This window comes from Theropithecus gelada, chromosome 12 (genome assembly GCF_003255815.1).
Source record: "Theropithecus gelada isolate Dixy chromosome 12, Tgel_1.0, whole genome shotgun sequence".
NCBI classification, from domain to species: domain Eukaryota; kingdom Metazoa; phylum Chordata; class Mammalia; order Primates; family Cercopithecidae; genus Theropithecus; species Theropithecus gelada.
In genome coordinates, this window is record NC_037680.1 from 76,798,169 (window position 1) to 76,825,575 (window position 27,407).

The window sequence follows — 27,407 nt, forward strand, 5'->3', positions numbered from 1 at the left end:
GACTTCTCAGTTGAGGCCACGTTTCAAAGCCTGGTTTTCAGTCTTCAAAGTCTATACATTGGACTCTGTGAACTCAGAGATGATCAGACTCTATTGTGATATACTCAGGCTAACAAAGTGTTAATATGGATAATGGATTAGCCAGAAACATTATGGCCTTATTCTTAGGGTATTTCTTTTTTTCTAAGGATCATGTTCTTCCTTTTTCTTTCTTCTTCACTGTGCCCCATTCACCTAGCTACTTCAGGGCCCAGCTTAAACCTGACATCCACCTGGAAGCTTTCCTTGACCCTCCTAATTTTTGTTGTTTGCCCTCATACCACCCCCAACTCAAAGTGGTCTAATAAAACTTTGTGCTTCCCCTAGAATAACTCGTATTGTATTGTTTTCTGTTCACTTGTCTGGTAACCCTCACTAAAATCAAAGTTCCTTGAGGCCAGGGATTGTACTTCATGTACTGTTCTTCTAACTGGGACTCAGCACAAGCCTATGTACATAGGAGATGCTCAATAAAATTTTCTTAAAAAGAATGGAAGACCTGTGTTTTAAGTCCTGGCCCTGCTACTTTCTAGTAGTGTGACTTTCATCAAGTTCCTTCTGTCCATACAGCCTCAGTTTCCTCATTTATAAAAAGGGAAATTTTGTTGAGATGCTAGGGAGTTCTTTTCAAACATGAACATACTGGGATTCTAATGCAACTCATTAGCTGTCCCAGAACCATAAATCAACAATCATATCTTGCAAAGTGCAAGTTAGGAGGATTGCCTGGACTTCTTGAACATGGATTAATTATTTCACCCTATCCACTTACATACATTAACAGTAAACACATTCATACCTATTTTGTGCTGATATTTCTATCCTTGATCCCAAGGGCTTACTTATCATAGAATATCCTCTTCATTTAGACTGATTGGCACACTCAAAAGGAGGCTTTTGAGCCTGAAAAAAATAAATTCTGCTTATGTCTGCTTTCTTATTCTTATATCCGTTTATTTTTTTACCTAGAGAGAGTTAATGAAATCTTCTGTTATACTAAGTAAGAATTTCAAGTGAATATAATTAAATAAACTAGTATGTAAAAACAGCAGTATCAAATAAGAAAAAAGTCTGCAAATATTGATGATTATTGATGGACTTGAGTTGGTAATCGGTATAATACCATGACTGTGTGAAATATTTGATATGAAAATAAAAGGAAAATGCAAACTAACATGCCAGCAGTAAAAATGTGCAGTATTAATTGTAAATAATTGCAGTAGCTCACATGTGATGTCTGCTCAGCTAACTCCTAAGTAATGGAGGAATCCATGTCACACTGCAAGATTGTATTGGAGGCTTACAGATTATAAGATGTTGTTTTCTACATTCCTAAAGCTTATTACCATAGAAATCAAAATCTCACCATGTCTCAGGTACTTCTTGCTAGTAAATTAAACACATTTAAATGTTTTATTAATATATAGTATGTAATAAACCAAAGCAGTAATGTACTAAGACTTTCTATAGGTGCAATTAATTTTTCCAAAATTTGCTCAACATTTGCTGGTGACTGTCACTAACTGAAGACTCAAAAACAGACTAAACGCTTTTCAGAAATTACTTCTTAACCTTACTGCAAAGTCTTAATGTTATTGAAAAGATATACCTAAGAGGATAAAACATCAGTATTCTAAGTAAACTAACTACAGATAAATTTTAGTCTGTATTTCATTAAACATTTTCTTGCCCTATACAGAATTTCTTTTATCTTTGGGCAAAAACTGTGTTTAGCTTAGCTTATAGGCTAATTAATATTAAGTTGGGTTTTTCCCCCAACTCTGTCTTTCTTCATTACTTTCATGCCTTCTTGCTTATTTTGCAATCATGATAATCTCTGACCTGCTTACTCAGCAAAGCCCACTTCCAGGTCAGGGCCATGACCTTGTGTGGACAGAACACAGTCTTTCAGCAACACACCAGGAAAACAGCAAAGACAAATTGATTTGTTGTTTCTGTGCACACAAGTTATTCTGTACTCAAATCATAGTCAATGAAAATGATCTGATGACTCAAAATCTTGATACAGAAGCCCAGATGAAAATCTATACTTTTCAAGAAAATAAGAGTATATCTTTATTTCATATAGAAAATAAATTATGTGGTTTGTTTGAGTGCAGTGTTTGCATTTGATTATAGATTACTTAAATTACTTTCTAAAAAGTGGATTGAAGAAGTTAGGAAAGGAATGCCCATATTTACATATCCTAGTATTGAAAGTGAATTCCAATTTTTATGCTACATATAGAGTAAATGGATGTGTAAATGGAAGTTTGACTCCTAAAAGTTACTGATCATGTTGATGATCAACTGAATCACATTATAAATTTGGCTATATTCTTTAAAAATGTTATTTATTTTCAGATTCGGATAAATGGTTCCTAATTGGTATGCTAGTGGTAAGAGTTGTAGTTTATAAACAGTGTAGTATTTTGTCTCATGGTTCTGATTTTTAAATTACTATACTTAATTTGGTATTTAAAACAGTATTATAAGAAATTAAGAAAGTTTTCGTTAAGAAAAAGTTGAGAAACCTGGCTTTAACTAATCTGCCCTAAAAAAAAAGTTGATGAATGGCAGGATTTGTAACAGAACAGAAACAGAAGTTGTTTCCGTGGAGCAGGAATCCCGAACTTCTTAGGGAGGCAGAGGTGTGAGAATCCAAAAACCCGAAAGAAGATGCATACTTGGTGAAGTTAAAAGGAAGAAGAAAAAAATGCAGTGTCCAGAACAGTTCCTCACATGTGGTGGACAATACATAGTTCAGTTGACTAAATGAACTTAGACCATTCAGTCATATTGGGCATTGGTATAATTTAGTTCTGCTATAATGTACAAAAATGACACTGAGGTAATAAGAGCGATGAGAGACTTAAGCTATTTGGGCATCTGCTCGAAGTCTTATTCATGTTTAAATGAAAATGGGGTCTCAGATACTAATTTGCTTCACTGCCATTTTCTCTCTAGGGAAGTAACGGAAATGAAGGGAACTGCTATATTGGACCTAATTTTAACCAAGAAAAGATTGGTTGATAAGATAAAAGTAGAAGGAACCTTTATCAATGTATTCGATAAATACATATTGAGTGTCTGCAGTGGGCCAGCACTTGGAGGATTGTGACCACGATGTTTAAGATTTTGCGCTAAGGAGCAGATGGTGGATATGGCAGACATGTATTACAGACTTCAGGGGAACTCCCAGATAGTGCAGAGAAGAAGAAGATACGGTTCTATAGCCTAAGACTCTAAAAGAGAAGATAACTGAAGAGATGGGAAGCCCACCTCTACATTCAAATTAGGGCTCTTTCTTGGTACTCCTAAAGCTCCTCAAACAGTACTTGGCACATAGCTGATACCCAGTAAGTTTTACATACACATATGTAAAATGTGTGTGCATATGTAAAAAATGAAAGAATAAACAGTGAAATTGTGATAATATAATCATGATTATGTTTCCAAATTATCAAAGATAATGTACACATTCTGTCTCACACACACACGTACTCCAAGTCTAACAGTCCATAAGTGTTTGAATGATTAGAATTAGAGATTTGATAGTTCTTAAAAAAAAAAAAAAGAGAGAGTTATGGCCGAAAGGGCATGTTCAAATTAACTCATGATATAAAAGAACATTTATTTATTCATTTTATTTATTTATATTTTGAGACGGAGTCTCGCACTGTCACCCAGGCTGGAGTGGAGTGGTGTCATCTCAGCTCACTGCAACCTCAGTCTCCTGGATTCAGGCAGTTTTCCTGCCTTAGCCTCCGGGTAGCTAGGATTACAGGTGTACACCACCATGCCTGACGAATTTTTGTATTTTTAGTAGAGACAGGGTTGAGACTCATTATAATCAGTGTATACCATGATGTGATTATCAAGAAAATGCAATCTTAAGCTACATTTTAAAAAATGAATAAAACCACTGAGTATATATATGTATCACAGGGTGGGAAGAATAAAGTTCTCAAGTTCTGATAAGACAAAATGTCTTATCCACAAATTTGTTTAGGAATGTATTATATAAAGTTCTTTCCAACATTGACATCCTTCAATTCAATGAACAATTCTGTACTAGGATAGAGGAAAGCATATGTAAGATGAATCTGGGAGTTTTGGAAGAGTGACCAGATGAAGGAGTGTCTGAAGGCAAAGCTAGCACATTCATGGAAGGCAGTTGATTCCATCTTAGCCAAGGGTTTAGTCACAAGTAGACTTGTACAGGCAAAGCTCTTTTAGGAGGCATGGATCCCCATTGTAGAATATGTTTGAGCAAGGTCTGGAGGGCTATTTAATGAGGATGTTGACTGGGGGATTAACTTATAGCTCAGGTGTATGTATGAAGACTCCAGACTGTGTCAAATGAGGAATAAGTGCACTCTCAAGAATAAAGTTCTCAAGATCTGCCAAGACAAAATGTCTTACCTACAAATTAATTTAGGAATGTATAAATTCCCTTATACGTAGAGTCCCAGGACTCCAGAAGAGTAAACAGTTACTGGATGTTGAGTTCAGTGTTGAAGCTTCACCAGCTTGCAGATTGTGGGTACATTAGGACCAGGGGATGCTTCTCGTGAAAGTTGGGTTGAGTTACAAACCAAACCAAACATGAAAAATCTGTTAGAAGGTATTTGTTTGTGTCATCCAACAGCTTCTTTAGATTTTGCTTCGAATGGTAAGTCATACCATGTTTTCTAACAAAGCCGTAGATTTGAGGCATTTCTGGCCCTGCCTGCAGAAAGAAAGGTCTTTCCATGACATCTCAGACTCCCAGGCATAAAAACCCAAAGGAAATAATTGACTTCTGAGAGTGTACCTTGTAGGTATCAGCTGGACTTGACTTGGCTTCAATTTTTGCTTCAAGCTTTCAGACAACACATAACTAAGACAGAACGAGACCATTCTAGATGCCTCATGGTAAATTCAGGGGAAGAGACTGCAAAAACAACATTGTTTCTCCCTTTGGAATTCTGGAGTTACAAGGCAGAGGTGCTCCATCTTCCCGAACTGTAAGTGAATTCCCTTTCCATCATTCTCATTCAGTGGCCAGCCAGCTTCGGCTTGAACAGATTCTGTGACAGGAGTCTCACTACCTCCCAGGACAGCTTCACCTGCCCTTTAATGACACCAAATGTAACAGGAGTAAAGGGAAAGGAACATAAGGAGATAGTAAGTTAAGGAATGGGTGAGAAAGAATGTGGCAGGTGGCCCGGGAAAGGGTATTCCATGATGATTTGTCCTCAGTGGGAAGTGGAGAGCAAAATTTAAAGCACTGAGAAAATGTTGTTCCTCCCACTGATAATTTTCCTTCCCCCTTTGGCATTTTTGCCAAGCCGGCTTTACGTCTATGATTCTAAGTTTTGTGGGTACTAAGTTGTTGCAACTGGAATGAACCCTCTAAATAATTTTTAAGCTACATATTCCTTTTATTCGTATCGAACCAAAACAATGGCACCAGACTAGTGGAATGAGGACCAGCTTGGGAGTTAGTTTGAGAGGTTTCAGTCTTAGCCTTGCTATTGACTAGCCCTGGGACCTGGGCCTTAACATATAAGCCTTAGTTCCCTCATCTCTAAAATGGAGATAATAATACCTACATGCAGGTACGTTGTGAGGCCTCAGTGAAACAGAATCATTCAGTGTGGTGCCTGAAGAGGGTTTTGTTTGGTTTGTTCACTGTTGTATCCCCAGCACCTAGGATGGTACCTGGCTCAGAGCAGGTGGCCACTAAGTGCTAAAATGAACACTGAATGAATGAATGACTGTGGTCAGTAAATGACAGCTATTGCTAAAGGCATGGCAGAGCTGTCAGACCGAAGAAGTCTTTGTAAAGCAAGAGGCTGATTATTCGGAGGCTTGAAGGAGAACGCTTTGTCGTAAGCTAAATTAATTTTTCCCCACTATACAGCATGGCTTTAGGATTCTTCAAAAACTGACTAGGTAGGTCTGATGGTAGTGGGTTATCAGAACTTATTAACATTAGTGTCACTAAAGTTGGCGCTTAATCCCCCTGTGCTAAATTTGACTGCCAGAAAAAAAAAAAAAAAAAAAAAAGAAGAAGAAAACTGACTAATACTGTGACCATTAGAGTCTTTCCTCAATCCTAACCCTATGTTCTCTATGAGACATCTAGCGTGGTCTCATTCTGTCTAGTCAAGTATCATTCGAAAGCTTGGAACGAAAAATGAAACCAAGACTTAAAGACTGGCTGGTATCCATTCAGAAATAGATACAAATGTAGATTAAGTTTTTACACATTTTCCCTTTCTACTACCTCCTCACATTTTTAAGAGAACATTTAGTAAAACAAACAAGAGTGTCTTTTCAGTATCTGGTTATCTCTTTTTCCAGGCTGAGTAGTTTGGTAAGTTATATAATATTTGGTGTTACTCATCTCACAGGATGTAAAATCAGGTAAAAATAAAACCAAATGGAATCTTAAATACAGTTTGAGTTACTTTCCTAGAGGTAAGTATGACTCACCTATATAGTTTTATTTGTTTTGGAGCCCTTTAATATTTGTCAGATTAAGGCATATATTTTTACAAAACTAAAAGTACAGAAAGTCAGCTTGCACCAATTGGAAGTTATTTTAAAAGATCCTGTTTTCAATTCAGCATTTCAAGAATAACAGAGAAAATGCATAAAGTCTAGATTCAGAACCATGTAACCAAAAATGACAGTGGGGTGGGAGGGAGAATTGGGCTGGGAGAGGATGAGAAGGAACTTTCCCATTTACTAAAAGAATAATGAAACAAGGATATTACCTCTAGCTGCATTACGAACAGAACAAATGTAAACCACACCACCTAGACACCTCCTCCAAATACTGCCTTCTAATGTCATCTCATTGCTTACTGCCTGCTAATCTTATCTCCCTGCAGGAGCCAATCTGAAAATTACACTGCATCATAGTTAACTAAACACATTGCATCTAGCAGAGACAAATCGTGGACTCCCAGTAAATATTTATTAATTGACTTATGTGTGCTAAGCAGGTAGGTTTTCTTTCTGGCTTTACACATTAGTCACTGTTTCTGCAAGCAAAGTTTCACTTTCGCTCTTCGTCATACCTGCAGTGCCATTCCCATCATTGCCAGTATTGCCTCAAAGTAGTGCAAAAGAGCACTCCCTCTCTGAAGCCCTCTTTGATTAAGCTCACCTAAACTAAAGCCATCTCATTCCTCCAGAAGCCACTTTATGTACATGGTTATAATCATTTCAGAATGATTTGTTTACTATTTTGTTAAACATTCTTATTTCTCTTGGTTTTAATACCCCCATGCATGACAATATACACCCCCACCAAGAATGGGCATTGAGTCTCAGTTCTCATAGGGATACACGCACACAGACACCCTCTACATGTAGGGTCTGGCCCAGGGGAAGCACACTCAAAGGACATGTTCCACAGTTAGATAATAAAATTGTTAGCACTAGTAAAATAAAACAGACATTCCTAATTATTTGTCTCTACAAATCAGCCAAGAATGGGTATAAATGGAATCAAAGCTGTGAGAGATGTGTCTACTTCACCAAACAGGTGATCAAAACCTAATACATTCACACCTCAAAATTGGTGTTAGGTAGATCGAATAACTACCAAAGTCTTCCAAAGGTAAATAATATGTAGTATTATATTTAGCTGAGAGGACTGTGCATTATTTGAGCCACTGTATTAAAAGTTTTGATTCATTCAATCTTTAGAAAAATGATTTGGAAGAGACTAAACGATGTATTGCTAATGCTTGTACACCATTGGAAGCATCTGGTACTTTCTGAACTTCCCGCAGCATGAGTTGAGCCATAGGGCAGGCCAGAGCTCCGTGCAAAGTGGAGAGGATGAGTATCTGCTCTCCAGCCTTTTATGCTACAAACTAAGTGTGGCCAAGGCAGACCATAAGATAGTTTATGAAGGGTCCGTTAAGTGCATGTAGGTGCCAACAGCAATGAAAATCCTATCTATGCTGGAGTTACATGGGTATATAGGAGTGAGGCTAATGGTTAAATGTGTTTAGCATTGGGTGAAAATGAATTTTTTTTTCATACTCCATAGAAAAGGTGAATTTCAGTCTTTCGTTTTTGGACAAAAGTGTTGGCTTTGATGGAGAGGAACTAGAGAGCTATAGTCTAGTGACTTTTTCCTGGGTATAAGGCTCTACATTAAGAAGAAATAAAATCAGTAAAAGATGCTGGGCAAGTTACCAGGTTAAAGGGGATACATGGGGCCCAATAAGGAAGATATAGAGAGTTTGGGTGCTCATGATTAGACCTTGACTCTGATAATGACTAAAAGATATTGCAAGGTTGGAGGTATGCTGGGAGGAAGAGCAGAGTGGATTGGAAGGTGTGTGAAGTGATATGGCTAAAACAATATTGGACAATACTGGGTTTTTTGTTTTTTGAGATAGGGTCTCACTGTGTCACCCAGGCTGGAGTGCCAGTGGCATGATCACAGCTCACTGTAGCCTCGACCTCCTGGGCTCAAGTGATCCTCCCACTTCAGCTTCCCTAGTAGCTGGGACTACAGGCACATGCAACCACGCCTGGCTAATTTTAGTATTTTTAGTAGAGATAGGGTTTTACCACGTTGCCCAGGCTGCTCTCGAACTCCTGAACTCAAGGGATCCACCCACCTCAACCTCCCAAAGTGCTGGGATTACAAGCGTGAGTGACCGTGCCCAGCCTGACAATGCTGGTTTTAAAAGGGTGGCATTTAAAGTGATAACTTAGTATGAGGGGTTAAAAACTGGAGAAAAAATTATTAAAAATTCATTGCAAGCAAGACAAGAAGAATAAAAATGAGAGGACATTTATTCCTTTCTTTCCATGTGTCTTCATTGAACATTTAGCTTGTCAAAGGCATTGTATTTGGAACTTTGGAAGAGAGAAAGGCAAAGTAGAATTTGTCAGAAGCAGTCTTTTTAAAAGGAAGGAATTTTTTTGTAATATATTAAATCTGTTAAAGTCTTGTATACTTGAAGCACTTTAAAAGTATTTATTAATTTCCCATTACAACATCTTTCAGGTGACAAATTTCTATTTTGTATTACAGCTAGAAATTGAAAGTTCACTAAGATAGTAAATATGACCCCCTAGAATCTTGAGCGTATACTAAATGATCAAAATGAGTTTTTATTATCTGTGACTGCATTAGAATAAACTAAAGGGAATTAAAATCATATGAATTCTTTCTTTTATTCATGTTGATGCAATTACTTGAAGTCATGTATGGAAAGAGGTTTAGTAATTTTTAGATTGTTCCCTTATTAGCTCCAAGGCTTTATTTGAACTTTGCTCTTTCTATGTTATAACTGTTTATTGTCCTCTGAAGACAAGTACCTTAAGCTGTGAATTTGGTCACGAAAGCACTGAGCACAGCTGATAGCTACAAGGCAGGAAACCGTGACCTGACATGGGTTTCCGATCCACTCTATGGGGAAGTGATATTGTAGTAATGGATTTGCTTCTGCCAGTGCAGCTGTTTTAAAAGCATGGAAAACAAATGACCCTGTGGACACAGACAGAGCCCTGAGAGTTCATATTCCCTTCACAGGGCTGCAGTCAGGCCCCTAGCCTCGGGCTGCCACCCTCTCCTCTCTCGAGTCACCCCACCTCTCCCATCAGGTGACAGTGTGAGTTGGAAAAGGGACGGGTGTAGCCACACCAGGACAATTTGTGGTCAGAAGGTCAGGTTTCAAGGGCTGGCTCCGTTACTGGCTGGATGCGTGTTGGTAACCTCATAATCCTTAGATTCTCACCTGTAAAATGAGGACAGTGGGAAAACCACCACATGAGCTATGAGGGAATCTATTTATATTATTTTATAGCACTTCTATAGCACTTGCTGTGTGCCAGGCACTGTTGTAATCACTTTACAAACGTGAACTCATTTCATCCTTCTTACCACCCTATGCCGTAGTTACTATTATTATCCCCATTTTACTGATGAGGAAACATGGCCTAGATCAAGGTACTTGCCCAAATCCCAAAACTAGTAAGAGGCTGAGCTGGGATTCAATCTTGGTGAATTGTAATTGCTTGTTTTTGGTCATAAGCACATAAGAAATAATCTGTATTGCAGAAAATAGGCAGTGTTTACTCTTTGAGAATATTTAAGGGCCCAAGATCCTGTGCTTGGTGACAGAGGCACAGGGCTGGTGGTAGCAACTTTCTAGGCCAACTGCCTGCGTGTGGTCAGCTAGATGGGCTCTGATGGTGGGGCCTGATCCAAGAGGGAAGTGAGCCTTTCTAAGAACATGTAGAATGTATGTGTTAGATTTCTAAAACTCAAACAAGTGAACAGGTAACATATATAGGACTAATGTGTGTATAGATGGAGCAGGTCTGACAGGTAAGAAACCCTTCTCCGCTCTGCCAACAAATGTACTCTACCACATGCGTCTCACCCTGGCTTTTTGCTGTTAAACTGAATAAACATCAGGCAAGAACTTCACTTCCTTGTGTGAACACATGCCCCTTAATAAAATGTATACCCCTGGACATGGTTTGTACATTTTCCATTTAATGCAAAATTAGCTAACAGATGTTTTCAATTAGGTGTAGAACCAGGAACTGGTTTCAGGGTGCAGTGCTAGAATGTGTACTAATTGATTGATATGCCTGTCCTGGTGTCTCCCGGAAGATAAGAAGCCCTTAGCAGATAATCATGTCCAGAAACTGACCTTTGGAATGATGACTGCAGTCCTAGCCTAAACGTTCTCAGCCTCAGGGGCAGTCAGTGTAAAGGCTGCAAGTTCAGTCTTAGAGCTATACCTTCCCTAAGATAAGAATGATGAAGAGTTGGCATTCACTAACAGGTGCCTGAAGGCAAAAACACTGGGCAGTTTCACAAAAAGGGAACAAGCAGTCTTTCTGAAGGTGAGTCTTCCTGTTGATCAGGTGGCCAAGGCCACCAGCCCACTGCTGATTACTCAGACACGCCCAAGATCCTGCTACTACCCTGGTTTCTGCCTCCACATTCGTCACTACTGAGATGACTTACTGGTCACGGTAAAAGCAAGTTGATAAAGGTGGCCAGTGGGGGAACAGAGCTTATCTGCCTCCTGAGAAAGCCAGTCGCTGGAAACTGGACTGAGAGCCCTGATTTGGAGCACGAGGAAACCTTAAAAAGTGAGTTGAGGTTACATTTTCTGGGAAGCCGTAAGAAGAGCAGTAATGGGGTGGGAAAGGGGGTGGCTGCCTGGGGACGCTTTCCAGCTGGAAGTCTAAGCCCTGCCTTCACTCCCCAGTATTTCTTTCCCACCAAGTGCCAGTGTGTTTAAGGCGGTACATCATATACTGTTTTTGTTCAGCTAGTGCCAGTAACATTTCAAGGAACTAGGAAGAACCTGACTTTCTCTGCCACTTAGAGAAAATTATTAAATGTTTACTAGGAGAGTTCTGACTCAATGAATTAGAATACTGTGAGTTCGTTGGAACAGAGGTTTTTGAAACCAGAATGTGCTGTGAAGAGATGATGGGTTCCTTTTCCGCATTTTTATTCCATGACAACCGAGCCAGCTTCCCAGAGTTAGCTATAAACACAGAGCTTTTGTTTGCCAGGTTTAGTTAGGGGTTCTCTTTGCCGGTCCGGAGTTATATTGCAGAACCATAATCCATGTTTTCTTTGGACATGAATATGCAGTGTTGTCCTTATAAAGATGCCATTAAAAGTTTAAAAAGCATACAGCCCCATCCCCAGTCCCACTAACGGCAAGCGTGCCTTGCATACTTTTGCACCCGACTCTCTGGGATGGGACTTTTGAGCTGGACAGACCACAGCCCCAGTGTTGCTGTGCCCAGAACCTTGAGCCAGCTGAATTCCAACTCTAATTCTTTTAGTTCTCAATGTCATTTCCTTCCCCACTTCCTTGCCTGGCATTCTCCTGTGTTTGTGTGTACATATCTGTCTTCATCATTGATCTGTAAGCTCCTTTGGGGCCAAGAGCTCTGGAGCCAGGAGATGTAAGTTCAAATCTTAGCTCAACCAGGTACTGAATAACTCTGTGACTTAGTGAGTAGCTTACCTCTCTGTGCTCACGTTTATTTTTCTACAAAATGGTGATAACAAAAATAGAAGTATACACTGCTTAGGGCGATTCTGAGAATAAAAGGAGTTAATACATGGAACGTGCTTAGAGCAGTGCTGGGTATACGGTAAGGGTTCAGTAAGTGTAGCTTTAACCACTGCCAGCATTCCCCACAGACCCTGGCGCATTGTCGGTGTTTAATGAATGTTTGTCAAATTATAAGAAAAAACATTGCCCTTTCTGTAGGAATTGCCCAGAGCTGAAGAGATGGGGAAAGGAAAGAAAGAAAGGGAACACATGATATTTCTTTTTCAACATTGGGGAGTTTGTGGTAAAGTACTTGGGGCTCTGGAGTATAAAGAACTATGTTTGATCTTTTGTCCAAACCCCTCTGGGATTTGGGATTTGCCAGCGGGCGGTTGCGGGGATGGGGGAGCAAAGCAGTGTGCTCTGCAGGGAGAGAACCAATTACAGTGTGCTTGAAGAGGGTGGCATTTATTCTGCTGAACCTCTTCTCTGCTTCACATAATGTTGGCCACTTCACCTTTCCTGAGACGTCTCTGAGGATGGGCATATTTTAAAGACTTGAGCTTACATCATCGCATGTTAAAAGAACGGAGTATAATTGAGTTGCTGATACAAGTAGGTACTTTCACCAGGTCCGGGTCGCCCACATCTCTATGGAAACACATGTTTGCTTTAAAGCCCAGCAATCAGAAGCAGATCCTTATAGGAGCCAGCGTTGGGTCACTTTTAGAAAAAGCCATTTATTCATATTCTCAAGTCAGCAGAGACCTATGAAATGAAATAATTTCAAATTAAATAGAAAAACCATGCCGTAGGTGAATGCTAATAAAGCCTGCCATGCGTCCTCCTCCCTCTGTGCTTGCACTGCCTTAGATCTGCCGCATTTATTTTAGCTGTCCTTTGCTCTTTTGTGCCCATTTGCATTCTGCTGCTGTGGGGAGGTGGTTTGGCACTTTATGCAAAAATGGTTAATCTTCATTCATAAGCATTTGCCAGTACTGAAATGGAAAATTCAAAGCTGGGACTGCCATAAAGTGCGCTTTGTGTTCCTCTCTGCCGTGTACGTGCAGCATATACAACAGTGTGCGCCACACAGATGACGCTGCCTGCCGTATGAGCACTCAGCACTCGGGGCTGTTGAGTGAAGATGTTCTCCCATGAAGGTCTCAAACTTGCATCAGCACACCTTGCCCTAGATCTGTTCAAGTGATATTCTAAGAGATTGGAAGCTTTTATCTGCCTCTGAAAGCAGGCTTTTTCACATCAGTATTGACTGTTAATGACCTGTTTAAATAAAACATTCAATTTTCTTTCTTCCCCCCACAAAGAACTTAGTAGGCAGTGACATTTCTAAACCAAAGGCTAACCCTGCTTTTCAAAAAAGGCCAAGCCAGAGCTTTTAAATGTGAAATTTTGTCTGACATTTGCCCTTAAAATGTTTTTCAGTGAAGTTGTTCTAACAGTGGGTTGAGTACATTGAAATGTCTTTGAATGAAAATGCAACCTTGAGTTTTTTTCTCCAAATTAAACAAAAAATACCAGTCTAAGTATCTTCATATGAAATTCATATTTCAGTCACCACTGTGTTTCATTTTTTGTGTTTCTCAGTCCTAATAATTAAAGCGACTTTCCTTTGAGGAACAAGAACTTTTATTAAACTATGGAAATTAAACCACAGAAACAAAGAGCAAAAACACTTGAAATATAAGAGACCTCAGTTGTTACCGTGCCAGATAAGGAGTAGCAAAGGATGGAGGGAAAAGAAGGAGGGGGCAAAATGGAAGAGAAATTAGGCAATTGAACAGTTAGGCGACAGAAAACATACCTACTACTAAATTTAGACCAAATCTCAGTTTCGTAGAAGGAACAGTTTCCCTCTTTAGCTGGCATGCAAGTGCCCCTGATTGTGCTTAGGGCACTGGATGGTGAGTCTCTCGTTTAAAAGTGACCTGCACAGAGAAATAGCCTACTACTGTACATCATTGGAGACGGTGCCCACGCCTTTGTAAGTGTTTCCATCAACTCCTAGTGCCCGTACAGACCTGTAGTACAAGAGAGCCAAAAGAGACCACAACCTGGAGGCCTGAGACCCTCGTGCCACACTGTGGCCCATCAGGAGGAATGGTGCCCTTTATAGACAGATGTGAAGTCCTTCCAGCTCTCCCTATTGAAACTTACCTGTCCTGTTTCCCATCCTCTCAGAGCACTGCTCTCTGCTAAGGGCCAATTGATGGCAGTAGGAGAATGAAATAAATTAATCTGTGATAGTGCACCTTCTTCCAGAGGTAATAACATGCCTTCAACTAAGTAGAAATGCGTATGTCTCTTAAGAAGCTCATACTCAGAGATACTGTTGGATGCTGTTTTGCCTGAGAGATTTTTGCTGCTTCTCAAATCACATGGCATAATTGACTTCCTACACACAAGATCAGTGCTGATTCTTCCCCTCTGAGCAGCCGTGAGAAAATGTCTTAGGATCTACATGATCATAGTGATGCAGGATTTTCAATAGCATTGTCTAGGCCATACCAAAGTCAGGTACACAGACACTTTAATTACTCTAACTTAATAATTTAAGTTAGTAATTCAATTAGTTACACCTTTAGACCCCAGAATGTCACAGAGCCACTGGCAACATCACAGCTCACAAGAAACAATTTGTTGGCTGAGGGCCCACTAACTGCAACTTCACCTGAGGTAGGAAGCTGCAGGAAAACAGCCTTTTTCTGGTGGGGGTGTTGTGGCGAATGGAGTCTCACTCTGTCACCCAGACTGGAGTGCAGTGACGTGATCTCAGCTCACTGCAACTTCCGCCCCACCTCCTGGGTTCAAGCAATTCTCCTGTCTCAGCCCCTCCCCCCCACCTTACCCCCCAAGTACCTGGGACTACAAGCACACGCCATCACGCCCAGCTAATTTTTGTATTTTTAGGAGAGACGAGGTTTTGTCATACTGGTCAGGCTGGTCTCGAACTCTTGACCTCAGGTGATCCACCCACCTCAGCCTCCCAAAGTGCTGGGATTACAGGAGTAAGCCATCGCGCCCAGCCAAAAATAGCCATTTCTTTAAAACAAGTTAATTTATGCCCATTCCTGTGTGAGTGGAGTGATTTCGCGCTGCAGTTTGTGCGTCCTGCACATGCACAAGGCATTATTGTGGGCTTGTCTGGCCTGAGAAGGCAGGTCCCGGAGAACAGTTTTATTCCCCTGGCGGAGTTCTTACTGTATTTCATAGACAGTGAGCCTCGTGACTCATTTATGATGGTTTTGAGGTGTGTTAGCCCAATGGCCATGGGCTTGCTGAGTTGGACTGCCTTAGGTTTGAGTCCTGGCCCTGCCAATTACTATGGGACCTTGAGCAGTTACTAGATCTCTTTAAAAGTGCTTCAGTTTCCACGTATGTAAAAATAGGGATAATCTTTTTTTTTTTGAGACGAAGTCTCTCTCATGTCCCCCAGGCTGGAGTGCAGTGGCGCGATCTTGGCTCACTGCAACCTCCGCCTCCTGGGTTCAAGCAATTCTCCTGCCTCGGCCTCCCGAGTAGCTGGGATTACAGGTGTGTACCACCACACACAGCTAATTTTTTGTATTTTAAGTAGAGATGGGGTTTCACCATGTTGGCCAGTCTGGTCTCGAACTCCTGACCTCAGGTGATCCGCCCGCCTCAGCCTCCCAAAGTGCTGGGATTACAGGTGTGAGCCACCGCGCCCGGCAAATATGGGGATAATCTTAATTTCTATTTGTAGAGTTGTGATGGTAAAATGAAAAAAAATGTATGTCAAGCACTTAGCAGAGTGTCTGGTACGTTATAAGTTCTCCAGAAGTGTGCTAATTATTATTAATAATGTATTTGTGAAAAGATTATTCCTTAACAACATAATTTGGAGGAAACTCGTCTTCTCCTTATCTCTCTAGGCTTCCATGAGAATCTGTTTCTTGTGTGTAATATTTGGGATTAAGGAAGAGGCTCTTTCTTTATGTTCCAGGATGGAGACACTAGTGGTTCTCACGGTTTTGCTAGTGCACGGCTTGTTAAGCACTGATTGCTGTGCTGCCCCTGCCCTCCAGAGCTTCTCTTTCTGTCTGGTGAGGAGCAGAGTATTTGCATCTTTAACAAGTTCCCAGGTGATGCTGATGCTACTCATCTGGGAACCACACTTTAAGAACCTCTGCTCTGGGACAGTACTTTCCAATAGAAATATAACGTAAGCCACACATGCAATCGTACATTTTCTAGCAGTCACATTGAAAAAGTGAAAAGAAGTGGATGAAATTAATTTTAATATTGTATTTTGTTTAATCCAATCTATCAAATACTACCATTTCAACATATAATCAATATAAAAAGTATTAATGAGACAGCTTATATTCCTTTTTTAGTACTCAGTCTTTGAAATTCGGCCTCTATTAAACCCTTCCAGCACATTTCACTTTAGACTAGCCACATTCAAATCTGGCTTTGCATGAAAATGACCTGGGAGTAGCTGTTTTTCATCACAACTTCCCCACACCAACTGACCTTGAGGCCCAGAAATCTCACTTTTTCAGAGCTCCCTGGTTAAATCTTTTGATTAGCTGGAAACTCAACTTGCTCCAATCTCTACCAACTTGGTCATTTTCCCTCTCTAAGCGATATGTTATGACATTTGGCATTTACCCACTCCAGCTTACATTATGATAATTTATGAAATACCCTATTAACGGCCCCAAATATGCAGTATGATTATTATGTTTTTATAACTCATGGGAAATTTTGCGTTAATAACCTTGAAAGTTTTGTTAAAATCATTACTTAAAATGTTTTCTTATGTACTTCCTATGGTTTCTTAAATCCAGTTCAAGGAAAGTGATGTAATACCCGAGAACAGGAAAGTAAACCTAAGAGCATTAATGGGTTTCAGAGAAACAAAAGTGAAACTTTATTACTGCCTATACAATCAAACAGGAGGGAGAAAGGAGACAAGCAAGTCAGAAAGCGATTTGATAGCTCAGTACGTTGCTAGAACTTTCCATGTTTTATGTGATTGCATTAGAAACATAAATATGTATTTTTAAAACTTTACAGACGGTCATACATATTAAACTTTGTTAAATTGTATCAGTTGGAAATACTGAGACAAACATATTTGCCAGAATTTCTATTATTTGGGTTTATTTTTCATAAAAAAATGTTTATCTTTGTTCTAAGCTAATAGATTTTCTGGCTACTGTTAATGCATATTCTGTAAGATTTTTGCTCAGTGATCAGTTCAATATACTTTTGTGTTTGAAGTGATTGGTGGTAACCATATTTGTGGTTCATAAATTTTATCCTAGAAAAGTATATACAGATGATGTATTAAAATGGTGAAAATCTTTTCTTTATGACTAATATGTTTCCCTAATAAGTTTTAACAATTTCCTTGATCCCTATTTTTCTTTAAGACATACGTAAAAATTAGATGATTGTATCTATATATGTTTGTAATGGTATTCCTGAAATCTAAATTGCAATTTTAGGGAAAAAAGTTTTAAAAAATGTCTAAGTTGTTGAAATGTTGCACCAATATCAGGACTTATATTTCTGAGTATCTTAATTTTGTATTGATTCATTGGTATGTACAGAACATGTATCCATGGACTTGAATAGCCCTCAGTAATTGGTCTGTTCCAATAACAATTTCAAATGATAATAACGAGGAGAAACCAGGTTCTTCTCAAGAAGTCAAAGATCCCTGTACCTTTCTTATAGATTTAAAAGCTCTTGTGGTCGATGCATGTTAAGGTATGAGTATTCGGTTATGTTTGGCAGTGATACACTACCAAGCATGATGACCAAGATGTTAGGGAGAAGGTCTATTGTGCCTAGACACCTGTTACTCACTGTAGGTCCTAAAAATCACAGCATTAGAGGCTTCTTGGGCTTACCTAGATGTCTGCACCTTGGAGGACTGAGGCTTCACGTTGCTAAACTCTGGGCCTGTCATGTGAAATGAGGTGAAAATATATTGAAAAGTTCCTTGACTACTTTAAACAATTAAGATTCAGATGAAATTGAGCTGACTGGGCAGATATAGTTCATAGCAGAAAAGAGAATCTCAAAATAGGGACACAGCCCAGTTTCATTTTCATAGCAGGGAGGGTCAGCTCAGTAAAGGTAATGAGCACATGATGTTATGCAGGGGCAAGGTGGGCTTCTGGACATTCTGGAGGGACTAGTGCCAATGGGAGGGTGCAGACACTCAACAAGGACCTTCAGGACACACTGAGAATAACCTTGCCTCTCCCACAGTTTCCCTAGTGTTTGTGCTTAGCAGTAGAACCCAACTTGACTATCTGGTCACTTAAACTTACAATTCTTTAAGGCAAACCAAATTTATGGTCTGTTTAGATTAAAACCTTTTAACTAGTTTCCCATTGCCTCTTGTTATGCACCAGCTGGCAGAAAGCTGTGATATTAGAAACAGTAAGATTTTATTTTACTGTGATGTGGAGAGCGTATTGGAACCCACCTGGAAGGTAGAGTCTGTAGAAGCAGCCTTCCACATGGGAAAAATAATTGAGAGTAAAATGGACAAGAAATGGGTCCCTATAATTATTTTTATCTTATCTTCCCATCTGAAAAACTTAAAATAGCCCCATTCTACCCTCACGGCCAGCATTTTCCTTCCACAAAAAAATAAAATTATGATTTGAATAAAATTGTAATTAATCTTACTAGCATCAGTCTCAAAGAAGAGTCTTCCTTGAGTTAGACTTTGAGGTCAAAGAGAGAAAGAATTGCCAAGGAAGTTGTGAGTGTGTGTGCGTGTATGTGTTCTTATGAATATAGCTTACGATCCATTGTCACTATGTCTTCAGATCTCACGAATTTTCTGTCTTCAATGGAATTCCTCCCTGATTCCCCTGCGGATTATAACATTTCAGCTTTAGAAAATGCTGCATATCCAAACCCTAGACATCAAAGCCCAAATGCAAAACAAAGCAAAAGCTTCTATTAGATTTCACATATCTGTAATGGCAAAATTAGATGTGTCCAGAAGAATCAGCTGATCTGTTCTATTGAAAGGCATCGTGGCTCACAGATTCATTCTTAATGGCACCAAATTCAGCTGTCACCATTCAGTTCTTCATAGTTCTTAGGTATGCCTCTCTCTCTCCTCCCCCCCCACCCCCCCATATACACATTCTTACACCATCACACACTGAAAAATTCATATATATACAGTGTCTGTTTACATAATACCAAAACTTTCATTTGAATAAGAAAGTCAGCCATCCAGAAGTCTTCCAATATAATGATTGCAGACCATCTTGCAGGCTAGTAATGATCAACGAAAGGCTTCGCTTTCCATCCGTGGCTTGTAAACAGAAGCACCTAATTATTTGTTCTTGTACTTCACACATCATTCATGTTCACTGTTAGAAATAATCAGAAAAGAATCCTTTATTTACAAGTGAGTAACTTTCAGGGGCAGGAATAAGTGAAAATAAAATTCAAGTGTTATTTGCCAACTATTAGGTTGGTGCAAAAGTATTTGTGACCTTAGCCATTACTTTCTTTTTTTTTTTCATACTATAGTTTTTATTATGGACAAAAACCCAAATACGTAAAGGAAATAGGAAGTCTTCAGATATCACAAAATGACTTCTTTTTTTGTTTGTTTGTTTCTTTGTTTTCTTTTTTTCTTTTTCTTTTTTATTACACTTTAAGTTCTAGGGTACATGTGCACAACGTGCAGGTTTGTTACATATGTATGCATGTGTCATGTTGGTGTGCTGCACCCATTAACTCATCATTTACATTAGGTATATCTCCTAATGCTATCCCTCTCTGCTCCACCCACCCCACAACAGGCCCCAGTGTGTGATGTTCCCCTTCCTGTGTCCAAGTGTTCTCATTGTTCAATTCCCACCTGTGAGTGAGAACATGCGGTGTTTGGTTTTCTGTTCTTGTGATAGTTTGCTGAGAGTGATGGTTTCCAGCTGCATCCATGTCCCTACAGAGGACATGAACTCATCCTTTTTTATGGCTGCATAGTATTCCATGGTGTATATGTACCACATTTTCTTAATCCAGTCTGTCACTGACAGACATTTGGGTTGATTCCAAGTCTTTGCTATTGTGTATAGTGCTGCAATAAACATACGTGTGCATGTGTCTTTATAGCAGCATGATTTATAATCCTTTGGGTATATACCCAGTAATAGCATAGCTGGGTCAAATGGTATTTCTAGTTCTAGATCCCTGAGGAATCGCCACACTGTCTTCCACAATGGTTGAACTAGTTTACAGTCCCACCAACAGTGTCAAAGTGTTCCTCTTTCTCCACATCCTCTCCAGCACCTGTTGTTTCCTGACTTTTTAATGATGGCCATTCTAACTGGTGTGAGATGATATCTCATTGTGGTTTTGATTTGCATTTTTCTGATGGCTAGTGGTGATGAGCGTTTTTTCATGTATCTGTTGGCTGTATAAATATCTTCTTTTGAGAAGTGTTTGTTCATATCCTTTGCCCACTTTTTGATGGGGTCATTTGTTTTTTTCTTGTAAATTTGTTTGAGTTCTTTGTAGGTTCTGGATATTAGCCCTTTGTCAGATGAGTAGATTGCAAAAAATTTCTCCCATTCTGTAGGTTGTCTGCTCACTCTGATGGTAGTTTCTTTTGCTGTGCAGAAGCTCTTTAGTTTAATTAGATCCCATTTGTCAATTTTGGCTTTTGTTGCCATTGCTTTTTGTGTTTTAGACATGACGTCCTTGCCCATGCCTATGTCCTGAATGGTATTGCCTAGGTTTTCTTCTAGGGTTTTTATGGTTTTAGGTCTCACATTTAAGTCTCTCTTCCATCTTGAATTAATTTTTGTATAAGGTGTAAGGAAGGGATCCAGTTTCAGCTCTCTACTTGTGGCTAGCCAGTTTCCCCAGCATCATTTATTAAATAGGGAATCCTTTCCCCATTTCTTGTTTTTGTCAGGTTTGTCAAAGATCAGATGGTTGTAGATGTGTGGTATTATTTCTGAGGGCTCTGTTCTGTTCCATTGGTCTGTATCTCTGTTTTGGTACCAGTACCATGCTGTTTTGGTTACTGTCGCCTTGTAGTATAGTTTGAATTCAGGTAGCATGATGCCTCCAGCTTTGTTCTTTTGGCTTAGGACTGTCTTGGTGATGCGTTAGCCATTACTTTCAATGGCAAAAATCACAATTACTTTTGCACCAACTGATTCTCCTATATGCCAAGTCAAGGGATATAGAACTTACCATTTGTAGGGTGTTTCAATAGACTGGGCACTTTTGTGGAGCATTTGGGAAAGTGCTGCTTTACTGGAAGCAAGTATGCAGGGTCTCTCCTGCTAGCATGTCCAAATGCTTGTGTCAGTGGCAGTGTTATTTGGAAACTTATAAAAATAAAATCTTACTGTTTCTAATATTTGATAATTTGTCTCTCTGGATTCCTAGTTGAGAATAATTTGAGTAGTAATAGAGTTAACATTGCGTATTACCAAGCTTTCATCCTAAAATCAGCAAAAGATAATGGATCTGAATTTATGCTCTATTTAAGATGTAGGTGTAAAATAAAATAGTGGGGAAGAATCAGAGAATTTTTGCAAGTTATTCCTAGCATGTGTCTACTATGGAAGTGGGGACACTCTTTATAACAAAAGCAAAAGAATATAAGAAAGTGTTTCAGTGGTTCTTGATTGGCAAAAACCATTCAACATGCAAATAGGTGGTATATGTTGATATCTTGGCCTGACTGGCTGCTAATTTCTGAACCAATCTGTTTGTGCATTTAAGTCATTTATTCTCTATTTCAAAAAGATTGAATCCATTAAAATCTTAAGATCTGTCTTCCATTATAATGGTGAAAGATTTTGACCAGATTAGGGAAAAGAAAACACAACAGCCTGATTTTGGGAACACAGATCTTCTCAGAGGGGGGCACTTTACAAAGGAGATTGGACACCAAAGGCAGAAACCCTGAAGATTTTGAAGAAACAGAAGGATTATGGGACGTTTTAAGGGTCCATTTGAAAATGGAGTTTAAGAAATTATAGACAATAAAAATTATGGTGAAGATACATATGTATTGATCTGGAATGTTGCTCATGATATGTTGGTAAGTGAAAAAACAAATTTAAAACGGTTATATTCTGTTGGAGAGTAAGGCAGGAGAGGTGGCAGCTTTAGATATGGTGGTCAGTGAAGCCCTCTTGGAGGAGGTGATACTCGAGCTAAGATGAAGACTGCAGAGGACAGGCACAGTGGCTCACACCTATAATCCCAGTGCTTTGGAAGGCCGAAGGGGGAGGATCACTTGAGCCCAGAAGTTTGAGACCAGCCTGGGCAACAAAGTGAGACCCTTGTCTCTACAAAAAATACAAAAATTAGCTGAGGGCGGTGGTGCATACCTGCAGCTCCACCTACTTGGGAGGCTGAGGCGGCAGGATCGCTTGAGTTGAGGAGATCGAGGCTGCAGTGAACTGCGATCACACCACTGCATTCCAGTCTGGCAACAGGTAGGTTTTCCTTTAGATTTGTTTTGAGACAAGCTCAAAAAAAAGGTTTTGAGGCCGGCCCCCAAAAAAAGACTACAGGAAAGGAACAACCCTGCAAAGATCTGAAATTAGAGCATTCCAGATAGAGAGAAAAGTTGGGGGAAAAAAAGACAAGAAAAGAAGTTGGGGGGTGGATTCTTATGTTTAAACCTGGAGTAGTTTCCTCCTGTTTCTTCCTGCAGTGCTTGGTATTGTTATGTACATATAGGAGAGATATATTCAATAAATGTTTGTTAGATTACCTAGGAGCCGATAAAAGCTTTGAGACAGTGAGGACTGTGATGACAATACTTAGTTAAAATAGGTACAATTTCCCTTCTCTCTATTTTTGACCACCTTTCTTCTACATAATAGGAAGAAACACAATTTAGATAAATTCCCATCTGTCTTTGTCATTTTTCATGTCAATGCAGTATGAATAAAAGATTTTACTTTGTCTTCTAGAGTTATTGTAACATGCTTTTAGAACATATCTAAGTCAGATGCCTAGCCTGAAAGTATTTTTACATTATAAAATGATATTTATGATTATGACCGAATGAAGTTGTTTACTATGTTGGAAGAGAGTAAAAAAATAACACATTGAGAAATCAATTTTAAAACTTAATCTTTTTTCCTTCTTTGTAGAGCCTATTCCACTAGAAGCAAGATGGCTGAACTCAATACTCATGTGAATGTCAAGGAAAAGGTAAGATCAAGTTATATATTGGCTCACAGAAACTCCAAACTGGGTAATACAGTCCCTAGCTGGTAAAAACTCAGTTACAATGGAGAAAAGGAAAATAGTTTTGGGGGATATGTAGTAAGTTTGCCACACCAGTGAACTGTTGAGCAGAAAGAATCATAAGTAATGTCTACTGAAAGCATGTTAAGCATATGACGCTCATTTTTTCATTTACCCTTGACCATAACCCCATAAAGAAGATACTGTTGTTATTTCCATTTTACAGAGGTGGAAGTTGAGAAACAGAGAAGTTAAGTAATTTGGCTAAGTTCACGTAGCTGGTAAACAGCAGAACTGGGATTTGAACCCAGGCAGTGTGCCGTTCCACAGTTCATACTCTTCACCCCCACGCTGGGTTACACCTAAGAGCAAGGGTATTATATTATCTCTTCAGAAAGGGACTCAGAGAGACATCCAGTGTATCACCTGGTGGTCATGCTGGGCAGCCTTTGACGTTTCTTTCAATGCTGAGAGTTCATGACTCTGAAAATCCCCACTTCTCATGATTTGTTGGAGACTGATTCCACTTCAGAGCTCTTTCCAAGTCTATGCTGCGTCCTCCACTGAAGGTCAGAATCCCTCACTTGCCACATATGCTGCCTTGCACTGTTAGCTCTTAAGGATCATAAACTGTAGACCATGAAGATAAATTTGTCCAACCCATTTGTCTGACACCATAGGAACTGAGGCCCTAACACTGGTTTGCCAGTGGTTTTACAGGCATGTGGGAGAGCCTAGACAGGAGCCCAAGCCACCACAGTGCTGGTGCACCTTCCACAGCGTCACCCCACAGCCTTCTCTGGACTGTAAACCATGTGAGGGCAGGGGTTTGTTTTTTGTCTCTTTGTATCCTCACCATACCAAAAATGCAGAGTGAAGGATGAGAGCAGTGACATTTGTGAAGCTCTTACTATTCTTCTTTCACTTAGCAACGGGGTAATAGACCCAAACACCACTCTAGATGCCAGGGGTATGGCGCTGAACATGTGGATGAAGTTCCTGCTCCCATGGAGCTCATATTTTAGGGCAGGGAAGCAGAGAATAAACACAAGAATATCTAAATGAACACAATTGTTTCAGGCAGTGATAACGACTGTGGAGAAAACAGCAGGGTGGTGTGATGAAGGGGGAGGCAAGGGGAGGTGGCTGCTCTATGTGGGGTGGTCAGGGAAGCCCTTTGGAGGAGGTGACATTTGATTGAGATAAAGATGGGGAAAGAAACAACCATGCAAAGATGTGAGGACAGAGAATTCCAGACAGAGAGAAAAGCAAAGCAGATGCCTAAGGTGGACTAAGTTGAATGTGTTTGACGAGCCAAGTGGTCAGTGTGGTCCAAGTGTGGCGGACAAAGGTGATTGATGATGGGAGATGAAGTCAAAGAATACTGCTTAGAATGCCGGCTCTCTGTCCAGGTCCGTGGATCTCCAAGGGATCGTGGTTACAATCTATGGGTCCATGAATGTAGATGAGAACAAATACATTTTTATCTTCACTAATATCTAAATGAAATTTACTAGTTCCTCCAGTCATGAATGTAGGCAAAGGGAAAAAAAAAAAAAACAGAGTAGGGCTGGGTGTGGTGGCTCACACCTGTAATCCCAGCACTTTGGGAGGCTGAGGCGGGTGGATCACCTGAAGTTGGAGTTCAAGACAGCCTGACCAACCTGGAGAAACACTGTCTCTACTAAAAATACAAAATTATCTGGGTGTGGTGCCAGGCACATGTAATCCCAGCTACTCAGGAGGCTGAGGCAGGGGAATCACTTATACCCTGGAGGCGGAGGTTGCGGTGAGCCAAGATCGCGCCACTGCACTCCAGACTGGGTAACAGAGCAAGATTTCATCTCAAAAAACAAACAAACAAACAAAAAACCCACAGTAGAGCAGCAGTGCCTGTGACTTTCACAATTAAAAATCACAGACATTTTCATATTCAATTATATTTGTTGCAGATATCCTGAAATGTTTGTTCATCACTACTTCAAACTTACTATAGTTACAGAACCCTGTTACTATATGATGTTATTTGATGTGTTAATAGAGAAGTACATATATTACTGTAGCATGTTTGTTTTTATGAATATTCTAAGTATATTTCAATGTAAGTAGTTTCCTTTGTAATCACATGCAGTTTATTTCATGAATTTTAAAATGTTGTTTTGAGAAAGACCCCATAGTCTTCACCAGACTGCCAAAGGAGGTCCATGTCCTGAAAGGTTTGGAACCTTGATACCTCCATGTAGGGCATTATTCAGAGAGCAGAAAGAAACTGCTGGAAGGTTTTAAGCTGGAGTATGACTTGATCTTACATCTTCTAAAAATCTCACGTGGCTCCATCACTGACTGTGCTACATATTTTATAAATCTTCATATTAAATAACCTTTCTGTTTGATGAGGACACTGAGGCTTGAGGTCAGACTTGTCTTGGTCAAAGTCAAACTCTCAAGAAATGTGGAGGAACAAGGATTCAAACTCAGCTGTGTCTGGTTCTAAAGCCTATACCCTTTCCACATATTACTGCTTCTCAGGGTTTTCCATCAAAATGCCCCCAAGACACAGGACTAATGTGTTACCCCAAGTCTCTGGGCACATAGTCAAAACTAACTTCTGACAACACACAATTTCCTTGAAGTATTATTACGTGTTGTCTTAAAAATTGATGCAAAATTTTTATCCATTGTATTTAATAATATATTCCACACATTATTTCAGTATAAAATCATTGTAACTTTGTGATACTTATTATGAAATATATATACCATTCCTAAAATCCTTGGTATCTTCAAATGATAAGTGTCTTTTTGTATGCTAATGAGCTGATCTTTGGCTGAGGGCCCTTGGATATCATCCAATGGGGGCTGGTTGCCCAGGGAACCAACCGGGTGATTAGAGGGTTGGAATTTTCCCTCCACCAATCTGGCAGGAGGGGAGAGAAGCTGAAGGTTAAGTTGATCACTGGTGGCCAATGATGTAAGCAGTCATGCCTATGTAACGAAGCCTCCATAAAAACCCAAAAGGGCTGAGCTAAATACTTGGAGGTTTGGCGTGGTGAACCCAGAGAGGGCATGTTAGCTTTGAACCCCTTCCCACATACCTTGCCCTGTGTATCTCTTCTGTCTCGTGTTCATCAGTAACCTTAATAATATCCTTTGTAATAAACCAGTAAATGTGTTCCCTAAGTTCTGTGAGTCACTCTAGCAAATTATAGACAGTCCCTGATTTATGGTGGTTTGACTTAAGATATTTTGATTTTATGATTCCAAAAGCCATAGGTACTCAGTACACTCCTGATATTTTTTACTGTTTTTTTTCCCCAAAATATTTTTGTTCTGTGATTGGTTGAATCCACAGATATGGAGCCTGCGGACATGGAGGGCCAACTGTACTTGTGCTGGAATCTGAAGTGGGGGGTGGTCTTGTGGAACTGAGCTCTCAATCTGTGGAATCTGATGCTATCTCCAGGTAGACAATGTCAGAATTAACACTAGGAGAACTAAGTGGGAGAACACCCAGCTGATGTCTGCTGAAGAATCCACTGCTGAAGGATTGCTTGGTGGAGAGAAGTCCCCCACACATATGGGTGACCAGAGGTCCCCAGAAGTATTCTGCATTGTGAGAGTATAGGAGGAGAAGCTGAGTTTGTTTTTTCCTATATCTTTACAAACTTATTGGCCATTGAGTAAAAAATAGCAGCAAGATGGCCCTTTTATATCGTAGCTTCTTCATATAATGTCTGAACTCACAGTCATATATTCAAGTGAGAATATGTATTCCCCAATTTGAGAAGCTGGGTTGGGCACCATGGTGCTGACCAAGGATCGGCAGCCCCTTTCCTAATATCTGCTGAGATAGAACAGCTCCTAGAGTTGGACCATGGAAAGGAAAAGCACTTTAAAGAATCAGACTCATAGCAATTGATCCCTGCAAAGCATGGCTGGTGGACAGACCAATATGGTAGGCTCAGCAGCCAACATTAGAGTGTTAGAGTGTCTTATTCAAAACAGAGGTGGCATCATGCCAATGAGGGAAAATAGGCTGATCTGTCAGCG

General features: G+C 39.9%; 1 protein-coding gene across 10 annotated transcripts in view; it reads left to right on the plus strand.

Annotated features, from left to right (window-relative positions):
- Window positions 1–27,407, plus strand: part of SPATS2L (spermatogenesis associated serine rich 2 like) — a 172,100-nt gene that overhangs the window by 58,806 nt on the left and 85,887 nt on the right. For 7 of the 10 annotated variants that reach the window (XM_025405002.1, XM_025405001.1, XM_025405004.1 and 4 more), the window contains one exon: window positions 23,261–23,321. The exons of 1 other annotated variant lie outside the window; for it this stretch is intronic. In XM_025405002.1, coding sequence (XP_025260787.1) covers window positions 23,283–23,321 — 39 coding nt within the window. In that variant the 5' untranslated portion in view covers window positions 23,261–23,282. Of the gene's footprint in view, window positions 1–4,903; window positions 5,049–23,258; window positions 23,322–27,407 lie in introns of those variants that run through there. 2 more of the 10 variants (XM_025404997.1, XM_025405006.1) reach the window with 2 other exon arrangements.